The sequence below is a fragment of the Oreochromis aureus genome, linkage group 6, assembly GCF_013358895.1.
Source record: "Oreochromis aureus strain Israel breed Guangdong linkage group 6, ZZ_aureus, whole genome shotgun sequence".
Taxonomy (NCBI): domain Eukaryota; kingdom Metazoa; phylum Chordata; class Actinopteri; order Cichliformes; family Cichlidae; genus Oreochromis; species Oreochromis aureus.
In genome coordinates, this window is record NC_052947.1 from 23,735,664 (window position 1) to 23,762,534 (window position 26,871).

Sequence of the window (26,871 nt, forward strand, 5' to 3'; positions counted from 1 at the left end):
AAGAGGAGAAAGATAGGTAGGGAGAAGAAGGGGTATGATTTCCTTGAGGTCCAGACATCTCAGCATCAGAAAGTCAGAGATGGAATATATGTTTGGGTGCGCGCGTGTGCGTGTGTGTGTGTGCGCGCCTGTAAGCTCTGGTGCCGTTGGGTGACATTTCTATCCGCACAAGTATAAGGACTTGAGGGCTAAAATAGAGACAGGTTTTTTTTTAGGGGTCTTCAAAGAGGGGAGAGACTCTGCAGAGACAGATAAGAGTGTCATTCGTTTGTGTGTGTATGAGTGAATGTGTGCGTGTGTGAGGCCACGTATTTGCCGGGTAGGCGAGTGCATGTGTGCACACATATACACAGCACGCGTGCACGTACTCACATGCACACACCAGTAAATGGGGCAGAAGTGAAATGCTTTGAAGCGTTGGGGTAATCCAGCGTAAACAGCAGCAGCAAGACATCTAGAGCTGGGTTGGTCTCCTACTCCGAGCTACACAAGGGGATCGCGGGCACACGCTCGAGCGCGTGCGCGTGGATGTACAGTATGTGTACACTCACGCACGGTAACATGTAACCTGAAAGAGTTAGGACGTCTTGAAGCACGGAAAGATGTGAGACTGGAGAAAAGAATGGAATTTTTTTTTTTTCCCTTTTACTCGCTTGGATGAGCTCTGAGAAGGTGCATGTTTTGAAAATGTTTTCATCAGAGAAGCAGGCTTATCTGTCAGTTGTTGTTTGAGTTTGTCTTCCCTGACAGGATGAGTTTGCAGCTAAATCAGGCTTTAAATTCACAGCATGCCATGTTCTGACCTGCCATCCATAAATGGAGGGCAAATTAGACATTGTCATTGAGCATCGCTGTCTTCTCACTGCCCCCTTTATTGTTTGGGGTTGTTTTTTTTTTCTCTTTTCCTCACATTGCTGTTTCTGTAACTCTCTTCTCTTTTTCTGTTTAATTTCTGGTCCCTCCTTCCCTGTTTCTCATTTCCCTTCTACCTTACAGACTCTACCCCCCTCCATCAATCCACCCTAAAGCATCAAAGCCTCTCCACACCACCAACTTCATCATGAATAAATTGCCAATTTAGTATACATGAAACGAGTCCCCAGCTCCCCAAACGAAGTGAGAGAGGAGGGGAGATGGAGTGTGAGAGGGAGAGCGAAGGAGAGAGAGCGACAGAGAGAGAAAGAAAAGGAGAGAGAGAATTCAATTATTTTTTGTCTCTATTAAGAACCCAAACCTCCTGCCCACTCTCCTCACTTGGCAATTAGTGCTGTAGATAATTAACGAGAAGAGGGCAGCACCACACCACATCCCTAATCACGCGCATTTCTATCTGGCAGAGTAAGGGACTGTTGGTATAATTTTGTTTCACATTACTAAGGCTAATTATATAATCGATCACTCCCAGCCCCCTGCAGAACCCAAAGTGTGTGGTGGTTTTGATTTTAACCTGTAACAAGTTGTCTAAATGGTGCCGCTCTCTGAAACGTGGCACTTGTGTTGGATTAAGGAGACACATCAAAAAGTCTGACGGTTGTGATGTGACAGCACAAGATCATTGTTGAAAATATATTTATATATTGCGTGTGCGTGCATGTGTGAGTTGTGTGTGTCAGCTTGCATATAGTCCTAAACCATGTTCTGTGATGTGACATTGCTGACTGGTGCTGACGCTAAGACTTTTCAGGGGGAGAGTGGGAAAAAAAGCCTGCATCAGGAGAAAAAGAGCTACCCCATCACTAGTGTGTGTGTGTGTGTGTGTGTGTGTGTGCGTGTGTGTGTGTGTGCGTCAGGGGTGCCGACAGAGAAAACGAGAGACTGCAGTCTATCTAGTCTACAGCTCATTGATGAGGAAGGTGGGGTCCTTTTGATGTTCTGAATAGTGATTTTAGCTGACCAGAAACATGCCTAAATGATGTTAGATTGTTGTGTTAGCGGTGTCAGCCCATGGCGTCAACACATACAAACATCAATACAAGCAGACCAGCAAGGATGAAACATAAATGAATACTGAGCCACAAACATAAAGCCTCTATTATTTCTAAGGCAGCGAGGCCGTGATCAACAAATATGCAACAGCATATCCATCATACTCAGTTCTTTCTTTCTGATGCACCAACACAGGGCATTTCATTGAATGGAGATGGATAGGGAGTCGTTTGGATTCAGGCGGGCCTGTTTACAATTCTGCAGACAGAACTGCAAAATAGATGAGCTATTATTGATATTGATCATGGCCTCTTATCAGTACTATCGATTCTGACTGCAAGAAAAAAAAATTAAAGCTGAAAACAAAAGAATGTCAGCAAACCCTTTGAGGAGACTAAAACTTTACCGGGAGACACAAGTGGGTAGTCTCCCCTGTTAAAATGACCGCCCTCTTCAAAGGGTTGGGTTGCAAACCACAAGACAAATGCTGCAGCGTAGAATTCGAATTCTACGCAGAGCATTGTAATGTGTGATCACACGTACACACGCAAACACAAAAGCTCGCTTGCTGGATTACATGCTGAGTGTTAAAAAGAAAAGAAAAGAAAAACACGTGGGACTTTGGTGTGGCAAAGTAATCAACCATACCAGGAAACGGAAATACCTGTGCGAAAAACCTGCAGGACCTTTCTCTCTTCTGAAGCTGCAAATTCAAACAATTCAGCTGTTAGCGATATAACACCTCTCAATCATACACGCGCAGACACACAAAGACAGTTACACCCACTTCATTAACACTGCACGAAAAAGGCTTTGATGGCTAAAATATATTGTTATTCTCCTCATTCGCCTCCTTTTGTCATTCCTTATACTCTAATTGTCTTTCATGCTTTTTTTTCCTCTATTCTTCTTCTCCCCTTTTCTTCCAGATTGTCTTAATAATTTCCTCTGTTCCTCCATTTCTTTTTCCCCCCCAACCCTACTCATTCTGTGCATCTACTGTCAAGTGAATTGATGGCATTAATTACTGTGCCACTCGTGCGTCATTGGTCATATTTGATTTCCAAACAAAAATTTGCATAATATGCTAGCGTATTACTCAGTTAGATTTATACGTAATTGGCCCATTATTGAAATCAGGAGGAACACTTTTCTTTTTCAATGGAGGGCTTTTTTCCTCTCTACATATCTAACAGTTAACAGGCCATTTGGTCAACAGCAAAACACAGATTAATTGATTCCACTTACACGTGCTCCAGTATGTATCGACTTCCCACATGTTAATGAATTACTTAGAGGAAGGAGAAGAGATTTAAAGTGTGTGATAGTGAGACAATAAGAGGTAAACGGGGAAAAAGGGAAGACAACGCCGACAGAGGGACTCGGATGCTAAAGCTAAATAAAAAAGGCAGTGGCTGCCAAAGCGGTGGCACCAGCTGTCAGTCTGGTGGCTAAACCCCGCCTATCACCGTTGACCTCAGCAGAGACAATCAAGAAACAGTCCAGCATCCACTCAGTCAGTCAATTAGCCAGCCAAGCCAGCCAGTCAACCATTCCCCTGTGATTTAACACACTTTAATTGAATGCCTACATGCCTGCACTAAATTTATCTACAGCCATAACAAAACAGATCCTTTGCATACTTGGAATCGAGTTTCCATTAACGTAATCCCAAAGTGAGCGCTCCAGCCTAATTGTCAACAACGTCTTCGGAGTTGTAGCTCAAAGACTGAAGTTCATTAGAACAACGAGCTACGGCGTAAAACATGTCCGTATGTTTTAATGAGAATAACTCCTCGTGGCCTGAGACGGACTTTTATTAAATTTGGGTCCTGCTCCGAAAAGAGTTCAGGAACTATGCCAAAGACTAAAAGCAGTTATCTATCAGCCATAATGTCGAGCAAAACTTGTTACAAAGAGCCACACACAGAAGATGATAAAATACTGTCTAAAAGCAGCTATTTATCATTTTGAAATCTACAGCTTTATGTATGGCTCTTCATCAAACTGTGCACGGAGAGACTTTCCTAACCCCTGAGAATGAGCGTAAGGCAAAAATACTAACAACTGCTGCTTTTCATCTTACTGTTAACATCAAAGAGTCCCTCTATCTACTCCCATCTCTCTCTCTCCCCCCGCTCTCTATTCTCTTTCTCTTAATTTACTTGCATTTAAACTGCAAAACCCCTCTATCCTAACGCTTGCAAGAAAACGTCGATTTTACTCACTCGCTCGCCCTACATTTACCTCTTTTACCTCTCATTTCTCAAGACAGTACCTTGGTGAGGCTGCGGGCAGCACTGTCCTTGCCCCCAGGGGTGAGATTTCTGAGTTGGACGTCCAGCAGTTCGACTAGTTGGACCATGGCCCGCACTGTAGATGGCACATCGCCAGGATGCAGAGGTCCTTTGGTCTGCTCTGCCAGTTCCCTGGCTACAATTGCTGCCGTCTCGCCCGACCGAAGCTGCGTGTCAGAGTGGATGACAGGGTATGGGAAAGTCACAATGTGCAAGAAGAGATGGATGGCAGTAAAGAAAAAAAAAACAAATAAAACAAAAAGGTGAGAAGTGAAGGGAAAGTTTGAGAAAGTAGAAAAAGTTTGTGAGGGCATTACAAGTACAACAGTAAGACGGAGGAAAAGGCAACAACGGATGGAGAAATAACAGGAGGGGAGAGGACGGATCGGCAGGTAAGAGATGTATATGCAAAAGAGTGGAAGTTGAAAAAGACACAAGGAATAAAAAAAATAATACACTTGTAATATACTAACTAAACATTATGATATAGAGAGAACTCCTATTTTAGCAGCTCAGATTTTCTCTGTTTTATCATAAAAAATGGGGCAGCAAAAGTATAAGTAAGTATCAAACGCATTTTCCATAAAAAAAAATGATGCACTGTATGTAAATAAGCCTATCATGAGGTCTGCTACCCTTTTAAGATAAGAGCCCACTGTGAATTAGGGATGCTATTGAGCATTTCCTCTTTCCTACAGCTATGGCATATCCCTCAAATCTCTAACAGGAGTTAGGGTTAACAAATGAGGATGGATACATGGCCTAAATCCTTCCCTGTGACCAGTGCCCCTTCATGCATGAGAAACATTGCTCCAGAACTATGTTCATCATGCGCTAATCTTAAACTGGGGCTTGATAGGAGCCACGAGGTCTGGGGGTAGCTTTCAGACTTACTTTCTGCATGATGTGGTTGACCCAAGGTGACGTGCAATTGCTGAGGTCAGGGCCTTGGGTATCCCAGTGGCCCAAATGAGCTACGCACACGTATGTAGCCACGCCTGCAAGATAAACAAAGGGAAGATAATATGACAGCACTGACATTCACCAGGAGAAAGGAAGACTCTTGAGCTCTCTAGGGTTCGCTAAGCATTTTGTGTTTGCCTGTGTGTGTGTAATTGGTGGATCATTACTGATGTGTGTATTAACTGACCCAAACACGAATATTTGTCCTGACAAAGTGTTGTGTATGTGTGTGTGTGTTATATCATTTTTCCAATAATTGCTTGGTAGGAGAAAATAACAAAAAAAGTAATATGTAGATTCACACACACTGTTACCATGTATAACAGTTTATGCCATATAAACTATTTAGCCTCCTTACCCAGTGTCCCTACAGGGCACGGCTGTTTGGCCGTTTGGCCCTGCTGTGTGCGAGGCCACGATATGTCGGCTGTCACTACTGGATTACAGAAGTCTTGAGGAGGGAGGATTGGGGGCTGTGGGGGTGCTGGAGGGACTTGCACTGGAGGGGATCGACCCCCCACTTTCTGATTGGTGTCAGGAATCTGATTGCTGTCAGACGATGAACCTCCAGGAGGAACCAGAATGGGCTGGCGGACAGTGGTAGTTGTTCGATACCGCTGACCAGGGGATGTTGTCAGTAGAGGCCTTGGAGTGGTGTAGGAGGGGGGAGACCGTGTGGTGGTGGCGGCACGGCTGGTAGATGAAGAGGAACCTCCCCCACCAATTGGTCCCCCTCCTCGGTTTGGGGGGATTATGGGAGGTGGGCGAAAGTCTAACAGGAGAGAGAAGACTCTGGTTAAACTCACAAAAACACACAAAGCCCGAGTTCTTAAACGAAAAGCCAGAAGCAAAAATATGTGCTGTGCACATTTGTGGATCCCCACAGTATTAGATTACAGGTGGTTTTATGAGCCCTGGACGCTAGGGCTTACGCCTTCAAGGTTCATCCTTGGGATAAAAAACATAAGATGTACAGTGTTAAAAGACCCATCCGCATTAGCACCAAATGATTCGAGCAATCAAATAAGCATAAATAATGTAGCAACGGACACAAACACATTGCAGGGATTTGTTTACACGGCGCCAAATAGCTTTGACAGGGAGTAGCTCATGTTTCTGATGACTTCCCAATGTTAGTGTTTCATCCTTGTCAGTGTGGTCATGCGCCAGATCTTTGTGGGGTCGTTTCCTACTATCGAGTCCTATTTATTACCATCAATTGCAGGACATGTTTCTAAACAGTTCAGCCAACAACACTTATAACAGAACAAACTTGAACGTGTGTGGCAAAGTTGGGTTTGTGAAAAAGTTTCAGTGTATAAACTGCAAATCTCCAGCTCAAAGCAAGACCAGTGATTGGTTTTTCCCTGCATCGGTGTTTCCTATGGGGAAACTAATGGTTCTTGCTGCTTAACCTGGCAGAAAAAACATTCTTTCAGTGGCATGCATGATTCATAGCACTATGACATCACAAGAGGTAGGAAGGCCACTTAAATGCATACGGCACACTCTTCTATTGTCAATATTTAATTGTAAAGAGGTTCAATTATTCACATTGACCCTGTTTAGGAGACAGAAATAAAGAATGAATGGATGAGATGATGGGAAGCGTACAGTATGTTGGTGACGTGTCGGTGCCATCGTGGAAGCAGAGGCTGTACCAGTCCGTCTCACTCTCTTTGCAAAATCAGTCTTGCACGATTAAAAAAACGATATGAAGAAATGAACAATTTTATAATTTGATTTACAGTTAAATACCGTACACTGGAGGAGACTAGTCTCTAAAGCTTAATTGTTACTTGCCTTTTACAAAAGCACAGATTAGTCTCATCTGCCACACATTTACTATACAGCTGAGCATATTTATATATGTAAAATATACACAAGAGCACTTTTTAGAAAATTGTAATTACAGACATCTGTTTATTAAGTTTACATATTCCACATTATGTGAGTTGCCTTGTCTCCAAACTACACTGTAATAATTTAATAATATTGCACTTTTGCACCTGGTATTTTTAGATTCAGCTACAACTTAGTTACTAAACAAAAATCAATAAAAGTCTAAAAATGTGTTCTGACTTCACCCTGCTATTGAAATCCCAAAGTGTGTGACGCGCAAACACACACAGCACAGATCACAAGGCAACTCAAATATGAACTCTTCAATTTCACGTTATGCTACTTCCTTCAACACAAATATGTATTTTCTAATCTTTCTCCTCTGAGTCAGCTTGTGGACTTTTTTTAACACACAAAGCAATGACAACCAAAAACCTGTTTAGAGAAGACTGAGCTGCACGCGCCTTCAAACATTTCGTGTTTCTGATTTCTGGTTAACAGGGTTCTTTAAAAAGTTTCAGTTTAAAAAATAATAACAATAAGCTTAAAAACTGCCTTCGTGTGAAAACGATTGATTTTACAATTTTCAGGAGACTTGTGTTTCTCATTGGCTTGCCTTAGGTCATAATACGTATTACACGGTGGTCACTGACACTGAAGGGTTGCAGATGTTTCACTGAAGAAAGGAGTGCAGGTCTGACATGAGCCTAAATATAACTCCACACGTGTGTGTGTGTGACAGGTGTTGAGCTCTTATTGATTTTAATTTCACATTAATTTTCCACTGATTTGAATTAGACAGTGAACTTAGGTGATAAACGTAATAACAAGTGAAACAACCCATTAAGTTATAAATGGACTGTGCAAAAAATTAGCTTTACTTTTTGCATTGTTTTAATAAATGTTGTCTATTTTAATTTGTTCCTTGTTTTTGGGTAGGGGGCTTGTTGGGTAGATGGGAGTGGAGAATAAAGTGCGAGTGTGTGGGTTGTTGTTGAATGGAGTGGGTGTTTATATTGTTTCCTGTGAACTAAAGTTGTCCCTTCCTGTGGATTTTTTTTCTTTCTCACTTTAATTAAAAGACATCGGGCTGTGCTTCTCTCCATCATCCCGTCTTTCTCCCTTTCTGTCTGTCTGCTTGACTGACAGCCATCTTACATCCCGCTCCTCCTGTACGTTCTGTTCTGTTCCTTCACAACTCAATGGAGTGTTTCCGTACCTAAACTGCGCTGCTCCCCGTTCCTGAATCACTGCCGCCCTGCCTCATGCATTCTCCACGGAACATTGCCATCAATCATGCGTGGCGGCAGTGGCCTAGGGACTAGCTGTCAATCTGCGTGTGTTTGTATGAGTGTGTGTACTTATGAAGCAGAGACTGAGTATGTGTGTGTGCCTATCTGGACTCAAACGGGAAGCTCCATTAGGGCCTCTGCCACAACAATAGAAGAGTAATGGTGTGTGTGCATGTGTGTGTGTGCGTGACTGAGGTGGATGTCTGCTGTCATTCCAGTACAGGGCAGCAAACACACTGGCTGGCAGCTCCGGGTGAGGTAACACAAAAGTCTGCAAGCATCATAGGCAAGGGGCCACAGCACATCGCTCTCTATCTCTCTTGCTTCCTTCCTTCCTTCCTTCCTTCCTTCCTCAGCTGTTCTTTTAACATTTTTCACCCGATCTTATCTCTCACTCATAACTTTCTTCCACTTTCTGAGACATCTTGTAGCCTTTCTCAGCACTACTTTAAATGTGCACTGCACTATGTTTTCTTATTTTTTTATTTTGTCCTTCTTTTCCTTGTTGTTTTGCAGCATTTTGGCTAAAAACGACATTCTAATGCGATTAATTCATCACTGCTATCACTCAGGATGCTGTGTAAGAGGCCGTAGGGAACTATAGGAGCATGACATAACAGGTCCATGAAACATTTATGAAGAAAGAAGGCTAGAGGTTGCAGTTGTGGGGACTGACATATCTCCCCGTATTTAAACCGAGGAAACCTTGAGGAAATGTGCTATGACAACTTCATGATGTCAGCTAACCTAAACACTGTGCTCTTTGCCAAAACTGGTGCCACAAAAACACTCCGACAAATTTAGTACAAGCTCGTCACTTAAGGATTTTGCACTTATCTAAGCCTTGCACATGCTTGTGGGTGACATATTTTAACACGTATATATTTTTAGGGCAAACCTCAGTCACTACCTTACCTGCCTTTGCATACCAGGAGATGAAAAATGGCCACATCGTGCAAAAGAAACGAGATTTTCTTTAGCGTCTTAAACTGACCAATTTGCTGAAGCCTGGTCTGCAATCGCTCCTTTTTAAATTGAATTAGCTTTCTTTAAATCATTCATTCAAATAATACATATTTGTGCAACAATGCGATTACAGTTGCGCTGATGAATAAGATCAAATAATTGCCGAGCTCTAATCTCATTCAATTCTACTGTGCAAACTCCATCTGATGAGGAAGCTCGCGTAATATAACTGAAAGCAACAGATCAGTTACTAATGGACCCAGCGGGCTTGTAGTTGTGCTCTCTGTTGCTTCCTCGGACAAGAATAAACACTTAATCTCAGAAGTGCCTGAAGTGCATCTACACTTTCACGTCAATTGCCAAACTTCATCTGAAGAACATTTGGTATTCTATTCTATTTTATTCCATTCTATTTGTTTTTCTGACCTGTAGCAAGCCCAGGGGAAGGTGAGACAGAGACAATGGCAGGGTGGCAGTAAACTTGTTCCTGAAGTTGTCATCTGTCACCACACTGGAGGGGCCACAGAGATGCTGTCAGTCAGCCTGGGATGCTAGCACATGATCATCTGACATGCAGACAGGCACTGTGTTTGTGTGTGTGAGTGTGTTTGTGTGCGCCGTGATGTTTTTCTGTGTGGGTAAGACTGCCTGTCTCTGCCTCTGCTCTGTTGCCGAGAATGCTCTTGTTGACTTCTCACTTGGTAAACAGAGGGATCGTAAATCCACAACACAAAAGGTAGAAGGCAGGGAGGAGAGAGGAGAGGGAAAACGAACTTCCCCTGGCAAGTTTCCCACACTGTCAGAAAAAAAATGGCAGACAGGCGGCAAGAAGGAGAGGCAGAGTGAAACGGAAGCAAAGAGGGACTTGAATTAAGGGAGAAGTTTTGCAGAACTAGAATGAAGTGTCTATTACATTATCGAGAGTGTGAGACGATTTAGCGAAAATTTACTGAATCCGTGCGCTCACACATGCAAACACTATTCTGAGCAGTGGGGAAGGATGAATCTACAGGGGTAAAGGCAAAACGATAGTCTGACTAGGGGCCCTAATGCTTTCTAGGCTTGATGGTAGCACACACTCAATGGAACTGCATACAGTGATAACATGCCACCCCTATGGCTGAAGAGCACACACACACACACACACGTAATTTTTCCTCAGTTTTGTGCCAACACATACACACTTGAACAGAAATGTACTTTTTCCCCACTTTTCACTCACTTTTGTGCAATGCAACACATACACAGACACACACACACAGACACACACACACAGACACACACAAAACCAGAGCTTGTGGCGAGTGGCTCAAGTCTGCTGATAAGACAGAATGGAGCACTTCAAAGCAGTGATACTTTCAAGATTAAAAACAAAAAACACACACACACAAAAACAACCCCCACTAATAGAGCCTCACTCAAAATGGCTGCCAGGGACCAGCACCACGTTCCACAGCTAATGTTTCACATGCAGACACATCCCTGCTCAGCCCTGTTGGCTTTCCAGTTGCATAATCATGTCATCCCTCTGCTGAGCTCTAAGGCACCTGCAGCAAGTTTTCCAATTACATGCTTCTTTCTTAATCAGAGGAAGCTCCCTTGTTCAAAGCAAAAAGCTAATGGGACAGACCAAATTGTCTTTTTTTAACCCTTTTTTAAAGTTTTAAAATATAAAGAATCATCAGCACATTCCTTTAAAGCCTCGATTGCTCCTTTTCCAGGGAGGCTATAAACTTATGTCAGTTATATGAGAACTGCGATGAATATTTATCTATAAGGCATCTAGTAAAATACTATGAATATATCTGAATGGGAGTTGTTTGCTTTGCCTCATATCTTTCAAAATTAAGGGCAACCCTGGCTGGCTTGCAAAGGTGAACCCAGGCGCAGTTCAACTGGGCATGTTGGGCATGATATCCATGTAGCGTGATTGCTATCCAAGCCCAAACATGGATCTGCAATGCTTCCTCGATATTGCTGTATTGTTGGTTCATTACAAATATGAGCCACAAAACACATAAAGTTGTGAAACTTGTACTCTAAATGCGGATTTTTCGGCCCTGCATTTGTGTTTGTCAAAGAAAGAGAAAACAAGCACAAGACAGGAATTCATACGCTGAGCCAAGCTGATGGAGATTTGGGCCTAGATCTTTGAGGACAGTGTGAAAGCAGGCCAGCAGTGGGGTCGGGAGAGGCACCAGTCTTTCTAAGGCATAATACACGACAACCAGTCTCAGTACCCCGTTTTTTGACCTGCACATTTAATGTCAAAATGTCAAATGTAAAATCCTAATACGTGTATGGGGACAGCGCTCTGATAACTGCTATTGTTTCTGTTTACTTTCTGCTGGGCTGTGGGTTTCCCTTCCACTCTATTGTCCAAGCTAGGCCTGCTTAATTTGGCATCTGCTCTTTGGCAGGAGGGAAGCAGTGCTGAGGCCAAATGCACGCAGAGGGCCTGGCAGAGGCTATCCAATCGATAAGGACACACTCCAGGCAAGGAACAGGTGCAGCAGACTCTCTGAAGCAGAGCTCAGTCTCTGCTGAGATGGCTGTGCTGTAATCTTTTTGGGAGTGAGGGAGATAGGCAGCGATTGAGGAGCCGGTGAAAGATGCAGGTGTAGAAGACAAGAGTGGACAAATTCCTGAAAGTTACTATCTAATAAAGCATTTGATATTGGTGTACAAGAACGGTATTATGAAGAGAGTGTAGAAATGATCAGTTTACGATGTACTATCGAAAATTACGTAGACATAAGTAACAGTTATATTCAGTAAAAATGACATACCTGAAAATGCTTTGATGCTACGACTTTTCACTTGAAAGCTGCATTATAAATTACTTTTACAAGATATTAAATTCTAAAGTTGTCCCTATCTAAACAATCATAAAACAAACTAAGTAACCTCCCTTCACTTTTGCAGAGCCGTGTTATCGTGTGATGTGAATAACTAAAGGACCTAACACAAAGAGAGTTTGCACACAGACTCTCTCACACACACACAAACAGCTTGCTTTGACGGGCCAAAAATGTTCTGAGGGTTAGTCTAATCAGTGACCTGGTGGAAGATGGTCTCCACTTCAACCAGTAAGTATTTTTCTTTCTCCCCTTAAGCTGGCTTCCAACATTTCCTGCACTGCTAAGCACTGCAGCTTGATTGCAATCTGGTGTCAAGGAGGAGAGGAGAGGAGGGAAGAGGAAGAAGGAAGAAGAGAGAGGCGAGGAGAGGAGAGGAAACGAGAGGAGAAGAAAGGAAAGGAAACGAGAGGAGAGGAGAGGAAAAAGGTGGGGAAGGGATTAAGACAATAGATACTCAGTGCTTGACTTCCTTAGGAAATGTAACTATGCAATTTCAGCCATTAAGAGTTCAAAGGTGAACCTTTACATTTTGTTAACCTGACAGTATTGAAAGCAAGGTCATCTTTATATAACAGAAGTAGTCCAGTGTTTAATTACTCTCAAGGACAGATCATTTTGACTCTCTGGTGTATATTTCATTATATTTTCATAAGAATGTTACTTATGAAAACATTTTCAGAGTTTTATTTTATTTTCTCCTTAGCCATTGCTTAAAAGCGATATGCCAATGTGAGAATTGTATTTTTATTAGTAAAACACTTGGAAGTAACTGTCAAACAATATGTTGTCTTTTTGTCTTCTAATTAACTTTTTTTTTCTGGAGCACTGCTCTCCAGTTGCCAGAACAAAAAACAATCCACCAGGATTACTCCAAAAAGTTTCATGCAATGTTTCTTTTTTTAAAACCAATTTCAGTGTGTTGCATCTACCCCATAGAATATGCAATCAGACTGTCAGACATGAAATTAGGACCTCGGGTAGATCACAATCCTAAAGAGCTGTGAGTTAGCACTAGAAAGAGTATATATAGCACTTGTGAGAGTGCAGTAAGGTGGAGAAAAACCCCCACACATGACAAAATGAGAAGAGAGTGAAGACAAGTAAAACAAAGACAGAGAAGGCAGTGCTTCTTAGTTTTAGCCATGTTTTTCCCTCCTACTCTGTAGATGCAGATAACATGAATAATTTTGTGACTTTGTTGGGAAAACTTTTTAAAGTGTGGCAAGGCAGACTGGAGGTGATAAATTATTCAAATGTTTCATCGGAGCCATGCCGCTTGCGTAGGGCAAGTCTCTATAATATGCATGTAAGAAGACGTGATGAAACAACTCCATAAACAGTAGAGAATGAGAGAACGTTTGGGGATTGTGAGGGAGGAGAAAAGGGTGATGCAGAGACAAGTGACTTTGACTTTACATAGGCATTCAGTAGGACTCTATAATATATAGATCTAAAGGACTCTCAATGAAATAGCTCTGTGTGATGTGGGAACTGGTTGGGAGCAGAAAAGGAGGACAGATTAGGCGCTAGATAAGGAAGACAGAGTGAAAAACAGGGGAAAAAAACCACTGACTGAAAGAGAAAGATGTATGAGCAGGACAGAGGAAATGTTAAGATTCCTGTCATTGTGAGGGCATGTGTTTGTGTAAGAGGCAGGGAGAGGAAGAATGTCGATTTAACAGAGAGAAATTCAAACATAACAATAAATGCAGAGGGTGCAGTTTACTTTCTCGTTAGGTACCAAGGGAGAAAGAAAAATGCATTTCAAATAGAAAAATTTCTGCTCCGTGTTACATCAATGACAAGACAGAGAAAACCTGCACATCATATGTTAGCCAGAGCTGAAATAAACCTGCTTATTTGTTTCTCCCCTGCGATCCCCTTTAAATCCTTCAATGTGAAACTAGACCCGACATTTTCAGCACCGGGGTAAATAAACATGACCTTTAAATACCTCAAACTTTGTATCTGTATATACATTTCAGACTTCTGCATATTGTAATAATTTTCTGACATATGACTCAAATTAAGACATGGTATATATATGATAGAGAAATTGTTAATTTAGGTTGTCAAAAATGTTTAGATCTGATATCCATTGTTCCATTGTTCACGTGTCGGTGTGGACATTACTGGTGAAGGAAGCTGTGTTGAACGGCAATCTTTCCAAATGCAAATAAATAAATAAATAAAATCAAACATGGTTATATATGGGGATTATATTTCACGTAATACAGATCTTTCTCTTGTACCGCCCTGTGATCCTTCCCAGTGAATCAAATCAAACACACCCAAACTGCTGCATAGCTAACAGAAGCTAGCATCTAGCTAGCATACGTGGCTGATGTTGACTTCAACACTTAAAGGGAAACCTCCTCACCACCTTTCTGTGGCTTTTGACCAAATATATTTGTCAGAGTTCATGCTTCTTTTGTCTTTAGGGTGTAGTGAAACGGCAAGGCTGAAAGAAAAATAGGCTAAAGACGTGTCTTTGCTGTTGCTTTGTCTGAACAGGTGAATATAACAGCTATCAATCACTGGAGGAGAACATCAACAACCGCCAAATCGCCTGAAAACGCGGCTGTCTTTTTCTTATTCGTGACTGACGTCATCAATACATCATCGGTGTTTGTGCAACTGTTCTCCCTGCCAGTGGAGGGAGCAAAAACAATCCACACTGCATGTTTAGCTGCTAGGTTGTTTTGCTAGTGTACAATGACCTCTGACTGCACAGTAGCCTAATTCAGCATGCTAAAATAATATGATTGCAATATATTATTATTTTTTTAACCACAGCCTAATACAAGTCGGTTTATCTTTTCCATTTTTACTTTAAATAAGAGTACTTTTACATGAGTTCAGTCTTTCAGCATGCCGTCCCTGCCCTGTTGTTCACATTGAAATGTGTGTTCCAAAAGCAAACAGTGCAAGCGCTTCAGACTGAATTCTTTTAAACCATTTGCCTTTTGTCATCCGGACACAACAAAGTAATTGGTTCTCTCTGCGTTGTACCCCAATTACACTCAGCTCTCAGTGGCCTACCTCATCCTTCTCTCCGAGCATGGCCCATTTCCTGCCTCATTTTATATCTTAAGAAGTCCATATGAGCCGAAACAAAAACAAGGCGCGCATTAAGCCACATCAGTAATGAGTGGAAACCCTCAGAATGGCTCTTTTTCTTTGGTCTGTTTCCTGGACTGACTAAGAGACATGTGATCATACTCACAGCAGTATATGCTGAATGCATTTAGTTAGTGAATAAAATGGTCGAATACCTTCTCTAGTTTTGGAAGGCATGAAGGGCAAAACACTGTGCCAAAATGCAACAAAATAAAAATTTAATGAGCTATTGCCTCGCTTTAGGAAGAATGAGAGACTCGTACAGTTAAGCCAGTTAAATTATTTCTTGTCTTCACTGAGTGACGGAGTGAAGCGAGGAGGAAAGTAGAAGTGCGGAGCAGCATTGATTGTATGTATTTATCCCCCGCTGGTCAGCAGTCTGGCTTGTTGCTGTGCACTGGAGGTCATTCTTCACATTGAATCCCCATTGATCTCCTCTTTAGAGCCTCCTGAGACACCCCGAGCTCTATTATGAGAGTGTTCACACTCACCAATAAACGCGAATGCACGCTCATGAATAGAGAAATAAACCCGTACTGTAAGTACATTAGCACATGGGTATGGATATTATTATGCATGTCTAAACACACACATAAGCATATTTTTACACCATGGCCCCCCTCCACATACAGCACACTGATCGGTAGAAACCAAGTTTAATGCTGCCTCTCTCTATAATTTCTTGTACTGTGCCTCCTAACTGCTTGTAAGAGCATGCGTTAATTCAGACATCATTTAATAAGACACGCAGCCAGACTGCCTTGACCACTCCATAGAAAGGTGCTGAAAGGCAATTACGCTGGGCAAATAGCCCTTCAGGCTCCAGGGGCCTAAGCCCTTCCATCCAGAGGGAAGGAAGAAGGGAGGGTGTACTCTAACCTCACACCAGAGTTATATGAGTCACCCTTGGTTAGATAGACAGAATTCCTAGTGCTTTTAAACAGATACAGAAATTCTATTTAAAACACGTGCTGCTTGTTAACCCTAATGAGTCACCTTATCAGCTGGATTTATGACCCTGTATCGAAGTACTTTGACCTTTATTTGACCTGATCCATGGATGACCCCGCCCCCTACGCTTAATCGTGTAAAGAATTTTGATTTGCATCTGTTATTTCTGACACAAAAACACAAAAATGAACCAGGTTTGCGGTGCTCAAAGAATTGAAAAGCTGCACTGGCTAGAAAAAGTGTCCTTTTGTGTACTCCAGTGTCAGGCTGTAATCATCTGCTGCTGTAATACAAACAACCTGTCTCTCAAGACATATACCTATTAAAATTTAAACTGCTTTCCTCTTTTAAAAGTAATAGTTTGCTTTGCGCTTTAGCACCGACACAGGGAAATTGCAGATTTTAGTCAGTTTGCATGGTGAGAACATTTGGTAGCAGATACATGTGAATGGATAAAAAGCAAACAAAAAAGTGCATGTAAGAGCTTAAAATGTGTTCAGATTGTCATCCTATATGGATGTGAAAGCACCATCAGTTCCCCCGCCTTCCAGATACTCCTGGCTCCACTCGAGAGGAATGCATTATGATTTGTTAAGCAGCTGGGGAAACTAAAGAGAAAGCTGGCAAGTGGTACATTAAAAGCCAAGAGGCATTTACGGTATTACATCATTGGAGATAGTATTCTTCTGAAGGTAGAGATCAAGGTAGCCTTTATGATATCTTTCTCATTTACGTGTAGAGGAATCTACTGCCATCTGACATCAACAGCTTCAGTGGCAGTGGTATATGTAGGACCAGCTGTAAAAGTTTTTCTTTTTTGACTTCTGAAAACATGCAGATATCACAAGTGGGGTGGTGGGGGAACAGTCGTAATTGAGAATCATGACAGCACAGATGGTGCTTTTCTTTTTCTTCCTCTTCAAGTTATTTTGAAGAATTAATTATTGGAGGCAGATTACTGCCTATAAGTATTCCTTATGTCACAAGAAAAATGATTTTTTTTCTTTAATGTTAACATTAAAAAAGCCAAGGTAGTTCACTCGAAGATTTAAAAGAAATCACATCACGGGCTGGTCATCACTTTCAGTACCAAAGACATTCTCTAACCGCCATAATTTTCTTCTGGCTCACACATATAGTAACGTGAAATTGGAAATCATTAAGAGAAGATGATAAAACGAGGTGGAGTGATGAGAAAGAGGTAGAGAAGGGAATCTTAGACTTTGGCTTGGACCTACCATTGTTGCCGAAGTCGAGCGAGTACTTGACCACGTGGTAGTTATTCCACACATACAGCAGGTTGTCTCTAGGGTTATAATCCACTGCAGCTATGTACTGGTAGGAATTAGGGAAGGGTATGTTAACCGTCATTTCTTTCCCCTTATCAGTGTTGTACATGTAGTCAATCTTGTTCCCCGTGCCTTCGTTGTCATCATCTTCGTAGACGGTTTTGACAACATAAAGGACTCCGCAGATCATGAACGCATTGGAGGCAGAGCGCTTGTCGTAGCTCGTGTCCCAGGAGCCTTCGATGCGCAGGGTGTAGGGATTGAGCTGGCTCACCACGATGCGCCCATTGTTCTGCTCCGTTGCGTAGATCACCCACAGACCGTTCTCATCCACCGCCAGGTCAATGTCCGACTTGCCCCCCCAGCGGTAGGGCGACGTGTCGTGGTAGTTGGCGTTGGCAATAATCGCCTCACCGCTCTTGATGCGCGTGCGCAGGTCAAACTTTACGATGTTGCGGGTCCGCTCCTTGTTGAAGAACAGCGCACCATCATACACGACAAAGCCAGTGCCGTCCACGCGATGCGGCAGTTTGTATGTGGTGGTGGGACGGCCTGCGATGAAGTCCTCCTTCGATGAATACTCAGTCAGCGTGTCCGTGCGGTATGGTGTCCAGGGCATGTAGTAGATCTTGTCAGAGGCCTGCAGCGGGTCTTTGCACCAAGCACCAGACTGATGGTCCGATTCAAAGAGATGTTCGCTTTGGTAAACTCCCCGAAGAATGCCGGGGCACAGAAACACTGAGGAACAAAAGAAAACATTTTCACATTACATAAGTTTAAATTACACGGCTGATGTAAAATGTCAACTGTTCTCAGTAGAGTTCCTGACAGAGCTTTTGAAATGTTTGCCTCCATTCATACGTGTTTCTAAAAAAACATAACAGAGTATTTTAACTTAACCACCGGTGAGTGATGATGACATGATAGGCTTACTGTGTTGTGATTTGGATGTTGTATAGTCACTGTCATTGTTAAGCACAGCAACAGTATGCCTTCTATTCAACAGATAATACGATGCTCTCACAGCGAAAAGATGAAGAGAAAATGGCACATTTTGTTCTACTTCCACCCTTTCCCTCTATTCCCATTTCTCCCTCCCTCCTCAGCTCCTCATTAGTCTCACAGCTCTTTCTTCCTTTCTCTCCCTTTCTATTTCTGTCAGGAACAACCAACTGTAGAACCAAACACATCTTTTATCGTCTGCTGTTTTTGCACTTGTTACAATAATTCTTTTCCCACTCCACGCTCACGATTCTCCTCTTGGAATACTGGGGTCATGTTTTATGAGGGATGTGAGAGAACTAGTAAATTCTGGGAAGCCAGTGCGACAAGAGTCATTGGAACCTTTGTAATTCAACTGGAATGTTGTCACATAAGCATATATATATATATATCTACAGAGCAGATCCACATAGAGTTGCCAGATGTGCACTGTGGTTTTCCCATTTTCTCAAATAATATAATTCCAGATCCCACGCATAAGGCTCTGACTATTGATTGAATTTTCACTGGCTATCTGTTTTCATTTCATGAGGGAAGCATTTTAAATATTAAACGTCCACGTAACTCTCTGATCATTGGCTCGTCACAAAAACGTGCTCGGCCCATTGGAGAGTTCGTTAAGAAGCATTCTACACATACCGCAGAATAACGTGAGCGGAGTGTGTCTAATGAGAACCAGTAGTTCTAAATTGCTTCTATATGCTGAGATCAAGCTGTCTTAATATAGCAGCAGTGACAATGAAAGAGATGTCATGCTGCCACGAGGTACAAAACACTTCAAGCGCTGGCATCAAAAAGTGACGCCCAATCCCGGATTTTGAGCGTGTGCGAATGTGGGCGTGCTTGCTTCACAGACTTACCTTTTTGTTCTACTTCTGCACCAGCCATAGGCAAAAGATTTGAAGAAAAAAAGAAAGCACAAGAGCGAGAAAGAAAGAGATAGAGACAAGAGACAAAAATAGATTAATGATGCAATAATAAGGAAATCATGATAATACAATCTCAGATCTCCATAATCGGCCTCATATTTCATTCTAACCTTGTGAGAGTGCCAGGATGCTCTCCATGTGTGATTGGTAATAACATTACATAAGCGTCTGAGGAGACTGCACTGCAATGGGGAAGCTATTTGACAGTATTCAACTCACATATGTTGCACACGCGCATGTGGGCAGACAGAGATGCACATGTCAGGCAGACACAGAACGAGGGAGGGAAGACAAAATGAGAGCAAACACACAGGAGCATGGCACAACACGCTCAAGCACACATGTTCACGCTGTCCGCGGTGGTCCTCAACCCGATGCAGGACAAAATAGAGCAATGCAAAATGACCTGAGATAATGAGCTCTTTAATGTATGCTAATAGCGGCGGCGCAATGAAAACCAGAAAATTTATTTGATTACTGGGATTGCTTTTCAGTGGACCAGCCAAAACTGCCACATTAAAATGCTTTCTGGTGCACGGTGGGTGAGCTAATGCTTGGTGTATGTCATGTCATCTTGTGTGCCTCTGAAAATGAGAGTGAAGGCATCTCTTGGGCAAGCAGGAGCATACTAAAAGAGCTGGCTTGCTTCAATCCCAACACCAGTTCCCAGTCTATTACATTCAAAGCATTATCCTTAAAAATCTGCGAGGATTGTTCATGTTGCCCGGCAATGAAATGTGCACAATTGCCTGGAACCTCTTAAACATATGAATTCCATTCCACCTTGGTCCCAGAGGGACTGAGAGGAATGTGAACACGGCAGAAACTTAATCCTGCAGGCAGTGCCCTTGTGTCTTTCAAGACTTAGAGACCTGCTGAATGGAACTAGTCCCATGAGAAAGGTGTGTGTGTGGGTGTATGTGTGGGTGTGGGTAGGGGAGAGGAAGGCAGAGTCTTCAAAGGAAAAAACATTTGGAAGAACTTCCAGACCTCACATGTTTACATATATCACAGATGCACTACATACTGCACGCTGCATGCCTTAATTCTTTACTACATTAAACCCCAAACTTATCCTCAACCACAAGGCATACACAAACACATGTGGCACACAGAACACACACACACACACCTTCATACACAGGCAACCATTAAATCCTAAGCTCATGAAAAATGCATGGTAACTGGCGCGGCTTAGCACAACTCCCGATAAATAAGCAATCTCCGAAAGAAGATCATGTTAAACCTAAAACAAGTGTGTACATCCGTGTGTGCACGTGTGTGTGTGTGTCCCTGCGAGGTAAGATATAAAAAGGTTCGTCACAAGAAAACAGTTCCCTTGTGAGAAAATCTTGGAAAGAAAGCAGATAGTCTGTCTAGGCAGAGGGGTGTGCGCGATAGAACGACACACACACATCGGCATCCGTACATATAAATAACACAAAGAAAGGCATCGCAGTGGAGAAGACGAGGATTAATGACACCAAACAATGAGGCCTTCACATTACCTCAGGCTCTTACGGAGCCTCGCAGACACAGAGGAAAACACACAGAGTTCAAGGTTGCCAGCAACTAATAGATTTCAAATGAAAAAGTGTGGCAGCAACAAGTAAACCAAATGGCACACAAAATGTCAGACAAATGTCATTCAATTTGTACTGCTGCTCGTTGTTTCACCAGATTAATGGATATCTCTGTTGGTGAGCTCATTGCAGGGTTGTTCTGCGGTATCTCTCTTTTAATCTTGAGGACAAGGGTAAGAAATGAAAGTTTGTCATAACAGTCATTGATTTTTTTTTTCCTCTCCAGTGCAGACGGTCTGACAGAGCGAATATAGGGTGGTCGGATATTTATTGAAACCTCAAGGTTTTCTCAAGGGCAGCTCGAGCATGCAAGATGATGCAAGAGATGAAAAGTCTTTTGTGCTACTGCTAATTAAACTGCTGAGTGTAGCTAAAAGAGAAAGAGGAGGGAAAAATATGGACTTATGACAACTTGCCAGAAACGCGTCCTTGTTTCCAAGAAAACGTCAACAAGAAAGCATCTTCTCTCACGCTGTGTTATTCATAATTGAATTCTGCAGCGGTAGCGGCGTGTTTTTATCTATCCAGTATCTTTGACTGATCATTTGCAAAAACCACTAGGACTGCACTATTGAATATTTAGCTATGCAGCTACTGTGAAAAAAACCCCAACTAATTTATTCCTAGCATGGCTTTGAATGAATATCAGCAATAACGCAAACTGCAACGGTGTGTTGTGAGGATGTGTCGCCTGACTAGTTTGATTTAATAAAAATCATGTAATTATTCATTAATATCTTCAGTAAAATGGTCTGAAAAAATCTGTAATTATACGAACAACTTTTACACCCATACCTTGCATGCCTTTCGTTTTAGTTCATTTCTCTGTTTTCTATTTTTATTTCTCATACACCCACCACACACACACACACACACACACACACACACACACACACACACACACACAGACAGAGAGAAGCTGTGTTAACCTAACTGTGCTGCTGTGTAAAGATAATTAGCATTTTTATTGAAAATGTATGGTTTATTAAGTAGGTATTCGTCTAGGAGGAAAGACAGTGTGTGCTCACAAGTGTGTGTAATGTGTGTGTATGCGTGGGGGGCGCCGACATGCCCGTGTGCGTGTTTCTACAGACAACGAGTGGCGACAGCAGCCTTACCGCTATCATCTGTGATCTCCAATCAGCTCAGCCGGCTAAAGCCCAAGGTCGTTTATGGGCGCAGACGTTTTCTACTTTCTTTCTCTTTTTCATTATTCTATTCTTTTTCTCCTGTCCTCTCATCCTCACCTGCTATTCTATTGCATTATTTCATCCTGTTCTTTCACCCCTCCCACTCGCCTCGTTCATTCTCACCCAGTACCTCCTCTGTATCTCTCCTACTTCCCCCAAACCAAACCCTATCCACCTCTCACCCTGTGTCTTTTATCAGTTAATTCATTCTTTCTGTTCCCTGTCTGCTGGCCTCGTCTAACCTATTTCTCTATTTCTCTCTCTATCTCTGTTTCAGCTGTCGCTCTGCCGTCTCTCCTTCTGTCTCATTGGTTCCTTTCCCATCTTCCCTTGCTCTCTCTGGGAAACAAAAAAAATGCCTGCATATGTGCCCACATAAACACACACACACACACACGCATATACTGTACATGCATGTACAGAGAGAGACACAAACACACAAGCACTTTCCCCCCACAAAACATGCACATATACACACACGCCCACACAAGGAAGCACACACAGACGCACACAAACAGGGCTTCTCATGTCACTGTGATGAAGTTATTCCAAGGGTCCAATCTGACAGAAGTCTTTAATTGGACAGACAAGAAGGTGATTTTATCTTTTAATTAGCTTTCCTATTGAGCCAAGTTCTATTGTCTAAAATAGACTGCATGGGTATTGCATAACATATCACTGGCTTTTCTGATTAATACACTAAATGTGGGAGTAGGCTAATTGCTTCATAACAGCAGCCGGGAGAGCCAGGGTATACCACATAAAGATGAGGAAACGGATAGACATAATCCTAAGTGTTCCTGGCTTTTTTAACGGACGAACATGAATGAAACAATACGTATCATGTGTCTGCTCTTCAGCAGCACACATTTGCTGAGATTGAATCTGTCCACGCACCAGAGTTGCCTTGGAGAAGCACTTTGTACAGCGGTGTGCTAATGTATGGATATTTATAGTCTGCCTGCAGTGCGATGAGCAAGTATACACAGGTGGCTAATTACTGCCAAAGCTAGCTGGCTAGTTTGGCACACGACTGCCACACACTCGTACCACAGAGAGTCGGAGAGAGAAAGAGACAGCACTTGATTGTAGCTTTGGACAACAGCCAAAAACCTACAGTGCAGTGAAGAGAGATGAGGAGTTGCGAGGGGTAGCGCAAGCCAAAAAAAATCCTCGGGAAAAAAAAAAAATTAAATAAAAGCAGGCGAGATGGAGGAGCAAAATTTCCCTGAAAACTGAACCGCACATAATTAAATTACCTGTTTTACAACCCACTTTGAGAATTGTTTACTATATCTATGCAGAGGGAAACGCACCTACTCTGCTCGATTGGCAGCGCTCAGGCAAAGTATGCCTGCGCTTTAAAGTCGATCGGCTCATTTCCTTTCCATGCGGCTGGCCTGTGATAAGCAACACCTGGCCTTACAGGTGACTGCAAGGGTTCAGGTGGTTACACTCAACAGACAGCACCGCCACCAGCGCGCTCGACGTCAGGGGAGATCTGCTCGAGTGGATCCCTTGACGTTATAGTTATTTGAGCGCACAAAAGCCAAGCCTGCTTATAAATGATGACATATTAAAAATGCAGCTGGTATTCATTTCAGAACAAATTTCATTACACTATCATATAGTGAATCTATCATAAAAGCCCCTCCTCTATTGATCCATCTTGATTTACAACACTTTGCAGATATTTCATCACTTATTGTCTAACAAAATGCATCTTTCACGACGATGCCGCTGGCAGCATTGATTTGCGGTGTCAAACGCGCCAGTGTGAATGTTGACGACTGAAACTCCAGCCCAAATGTCAGGAGTGCCTTCTTCTAAGTTACAAGCAATATTATGACTTTTAAAAAAGAATTGATTTTATAAATATTTGATCCATTCCGTGTGAAGGTTATGTGAAAGGTTTCACTTTTTTTTATACATCACATTTTTCCCCTGTTGGACTTTTCCCATGGCTAAGCACACACGCGAGCAAGGTAGTGTATCACACAGCTACCTGATCCAGCCTGAACTCTTCAGTCAGTACACAGCAGATGCTAATGTACTGTCAAAAGCTCTCTCTCTCTCCTTCACTGTCTTTTTCTCCAATGCATCACCTCCCTCTCTCCATCCCGCCCTCTGTTAGCTGAGCTCGCTAATGACTTTGATTTCAGATACTGTGTATTTTCGCGGGGACACTGTTACCCTGACTGACCCATTGTTTATCAGATCCAAAAACACAACTCGTCTCCTTTTGCACTATGTCGTTTTTTTGAATCACTATTCTTTACACTGACAAATCCATTAAATAAGGAGAGCTGTATTTTCAAGCAGGTGTGCGGTTATATCAAATAAAAACACGGAACATGCAGACAAGTCTTGAATGAATGAGAGACGAGTGAAAACACACACTGCTACAGAGTCTTTTTTGATGCCTGCGTGTGTGTGCTGTGCGTGCGTGGTGGGGCATTAAGCAGGTATCAGGTTGTGTTTCCATCTGCTCCAGAGAGGGCTCTGATAGTCCTATTATTTAATCTGCTGGTCATTCTAGACGCCAGGCAAGAGCCGTTTAGCCAGACATAATTGAATGCTTCAGTGTGGGAGATCACCTTGGCCGTCTGTATGGACTGCGGTGCCAAGGCCGTAGACAAATCTAAAGTGCATCTGTTATTTCTTACTTTAGGAGGGCTTTTGCATAATGCGTGTGTGGGTTATGAGGGCAAAGTTAAACTTCTTTACATCTCTTTGGAAATTGACCTTTTGATACAAAGAATGCAGAAATAAGCTTTTCAGTTCCAACTCTGTATGTCCTCTTGACTGTATTGCTTAGAACTGTTCTACCACAGTCATGTTTATAGCTTTACAAGCCAGACATGTATCACAGTCAGGTAAAAAAAAATAAAATTAATCTCCAATCCAATCTGACGGCAATGTTTGAAAATATCAAGCGGAATTTTCTAACTGATAAAGTAATATTTTGGCATCGTTACTTTGTTCACCTGAAATTTTTACTTGATGATTAACATATCTCTTCTCATTTCATTGGAGGTGCAATGTCATTTTGACGCATTCCCTTTTCATCTTTTATGCTTTACCTAACTTCTGTCGGGTTTTGTGGCTTTCACATATGCAACTGCAGCCTGAACAAAGTACCTGTTGATGCCTGTTGTGATGGGAAAATGACTGAGGGGCTAGTATTCGCATGAGATTTAACTTTTTCATTAAACAGACACAACCAGCTGCATTCTAACTTTGCTGGAATGTAGTGAAAAATAAACATCAAGGACAAAAAAAATCTAATCCACTAAGTCATCACGCTGATCCCTTATGCATTTGTTCTGAAGCGAGCTGTAACCCACATTCTAGTGGAAAAGATTTTTAAAAAGCCACTTTAAAAAGCCCTCTCAGTCTCTTACCACCTGGTCAAAGGTCACATCACCATCTGTAATCATCTGAGACTGCCCTTGTTTCTCATCCTTGCTACCTTTGACTTTCCCGGAGGGGGGGAGAGGCATAATATTATAACTTCCATGTAAAGTTACTGTGGCACCAAGCTGCTGAAGTTTTTGCTGCCTGGCATAACAAAAACTGCAATTTATTCATATACTGAAGAGTGGTGGAATATTTCTTTTAAAAAGAGAGAGAGAGAGGGTACTTACTGTAAGGAACGCACTCATACTGGACTTCAAGGTATTTGTATGTGCCGGGGCAGGGATCGGGAAAGACGTCGGGGCCGGCCACCACAGCACACTGCGTACGGTTGTTGCATCTACATAGACAGATAGATGGGATAGATGGATAGCGTCAGTTGAAAACATCCACAAATCAATTGAAAGACCTGGAACATGATACAATTCAGCAGCACCACAAACTACATTTTCCAAAATGATCGCGCAGCTGAATCAGCCTTCTGTAAAAGGTTTAAAACAAAAACGGAACACCACAGCCATCGAGGAGCCGGGATTTATTGCAGGGCTGTTGTACTGGGGTTGCATCATTTTTTTTTTTCAGCTGGATCCCAAGCACGCTACGCCGCAAAACGCATATCCTGATATCATGTGATATAATGTAGAGCGAGATCTATTTTATCCGCCGAGTCATCCTGACACTCGAGAGTCTTCTCTGCTTAAGGACTCTTCATGTTGACACTAGAGCAGACGATACGGCCTTACCCGGTACCTGAAGTGAACATAACAGTAATGGATTCACCGAGTTCACTTGTACACAAATGTGGCCCACAATGGATACAGAAGAGCTGTGGCACAAGGACACTTCTGTGTTGAATGTATGTGGGTGTCTGTGTGCACCTGCACGAGTGTGTGAAGCACTGACGGCAATAACCTATGCCTTTAAGATTATTTTGCCCCAGACTTTAGATAATTAATTCTAATTACCAGGGGGCCCTCTCCTCTGACACACAAAAAGTAAGTATTACTCACTCTTATTAACACAGGTTGTGCAAGGCAGCACACGATGTAGTATATACCCTGTGTGTCTTTTAGGGTTTCTGCTTACACGCGTGTATATGAGCAGCTGTGAAAATGCATACATGACATTTACGTGTCAGTTTCACTGAACATTTCAAAGCTGCTCCTCACAACCACTAAAGATTTGCTGGTGCATGACTGAAGCGCATATGTTACGATGATGCATGCGTGTAATAACATAAAAC

General features: G+C 42.4%; 1 protein-coding gene across 5 annotated transcripts in view; it reads right to left on the reverse strand.

Moving 5' to 3' along the window:
- Window positions 1-26,871, reverse strand: part of adgrl3.1 (adhesion G protein-coupled receptor L3.1) — a 120,108-nt gene that overhangs the window by 35,836 nt on the left and 57,401 nt on the right. For 4 of the 5 annotated variants that reach the window (XM_039613555.1, XM_039613558.1, XM_039613554.1 and 1 more), the window contains exons 5-11: window positions 25,859-25,968; window positions 19,370-19,384; window positions 17,457-18,245; window positions 5,545-5,958; window positions 5,118-5,221; window positions 4,205-4,390; window positions 2,591-2,629 (exon numbers count right to left, since the gene is read on the reverse strand). In XM_039613555.1, the coding sequence (XP_039469489.1) occupies window positions 2,591-2,629; window positions 4,205-4,390; window positions 5,118-5,221; window positions 5,545-5,958; window positions 17,457-18,245; window positions 19,370-19,384; window positions 25,859-25,968 (1,657 nt within the window). The remainder of the gene's footprint in view (window positions 1-2,590; window positions 2,630-4,204; window positions 4,391-5,117; window positions 5,222-5,544; window positions 5,959-17,456; window positions 18,246-19,369; window positions 19,385-25,858; window positions 25,969-26,871) is intronic. The other variant, XM_039613556.1, reaches the window with a different exon arrangement.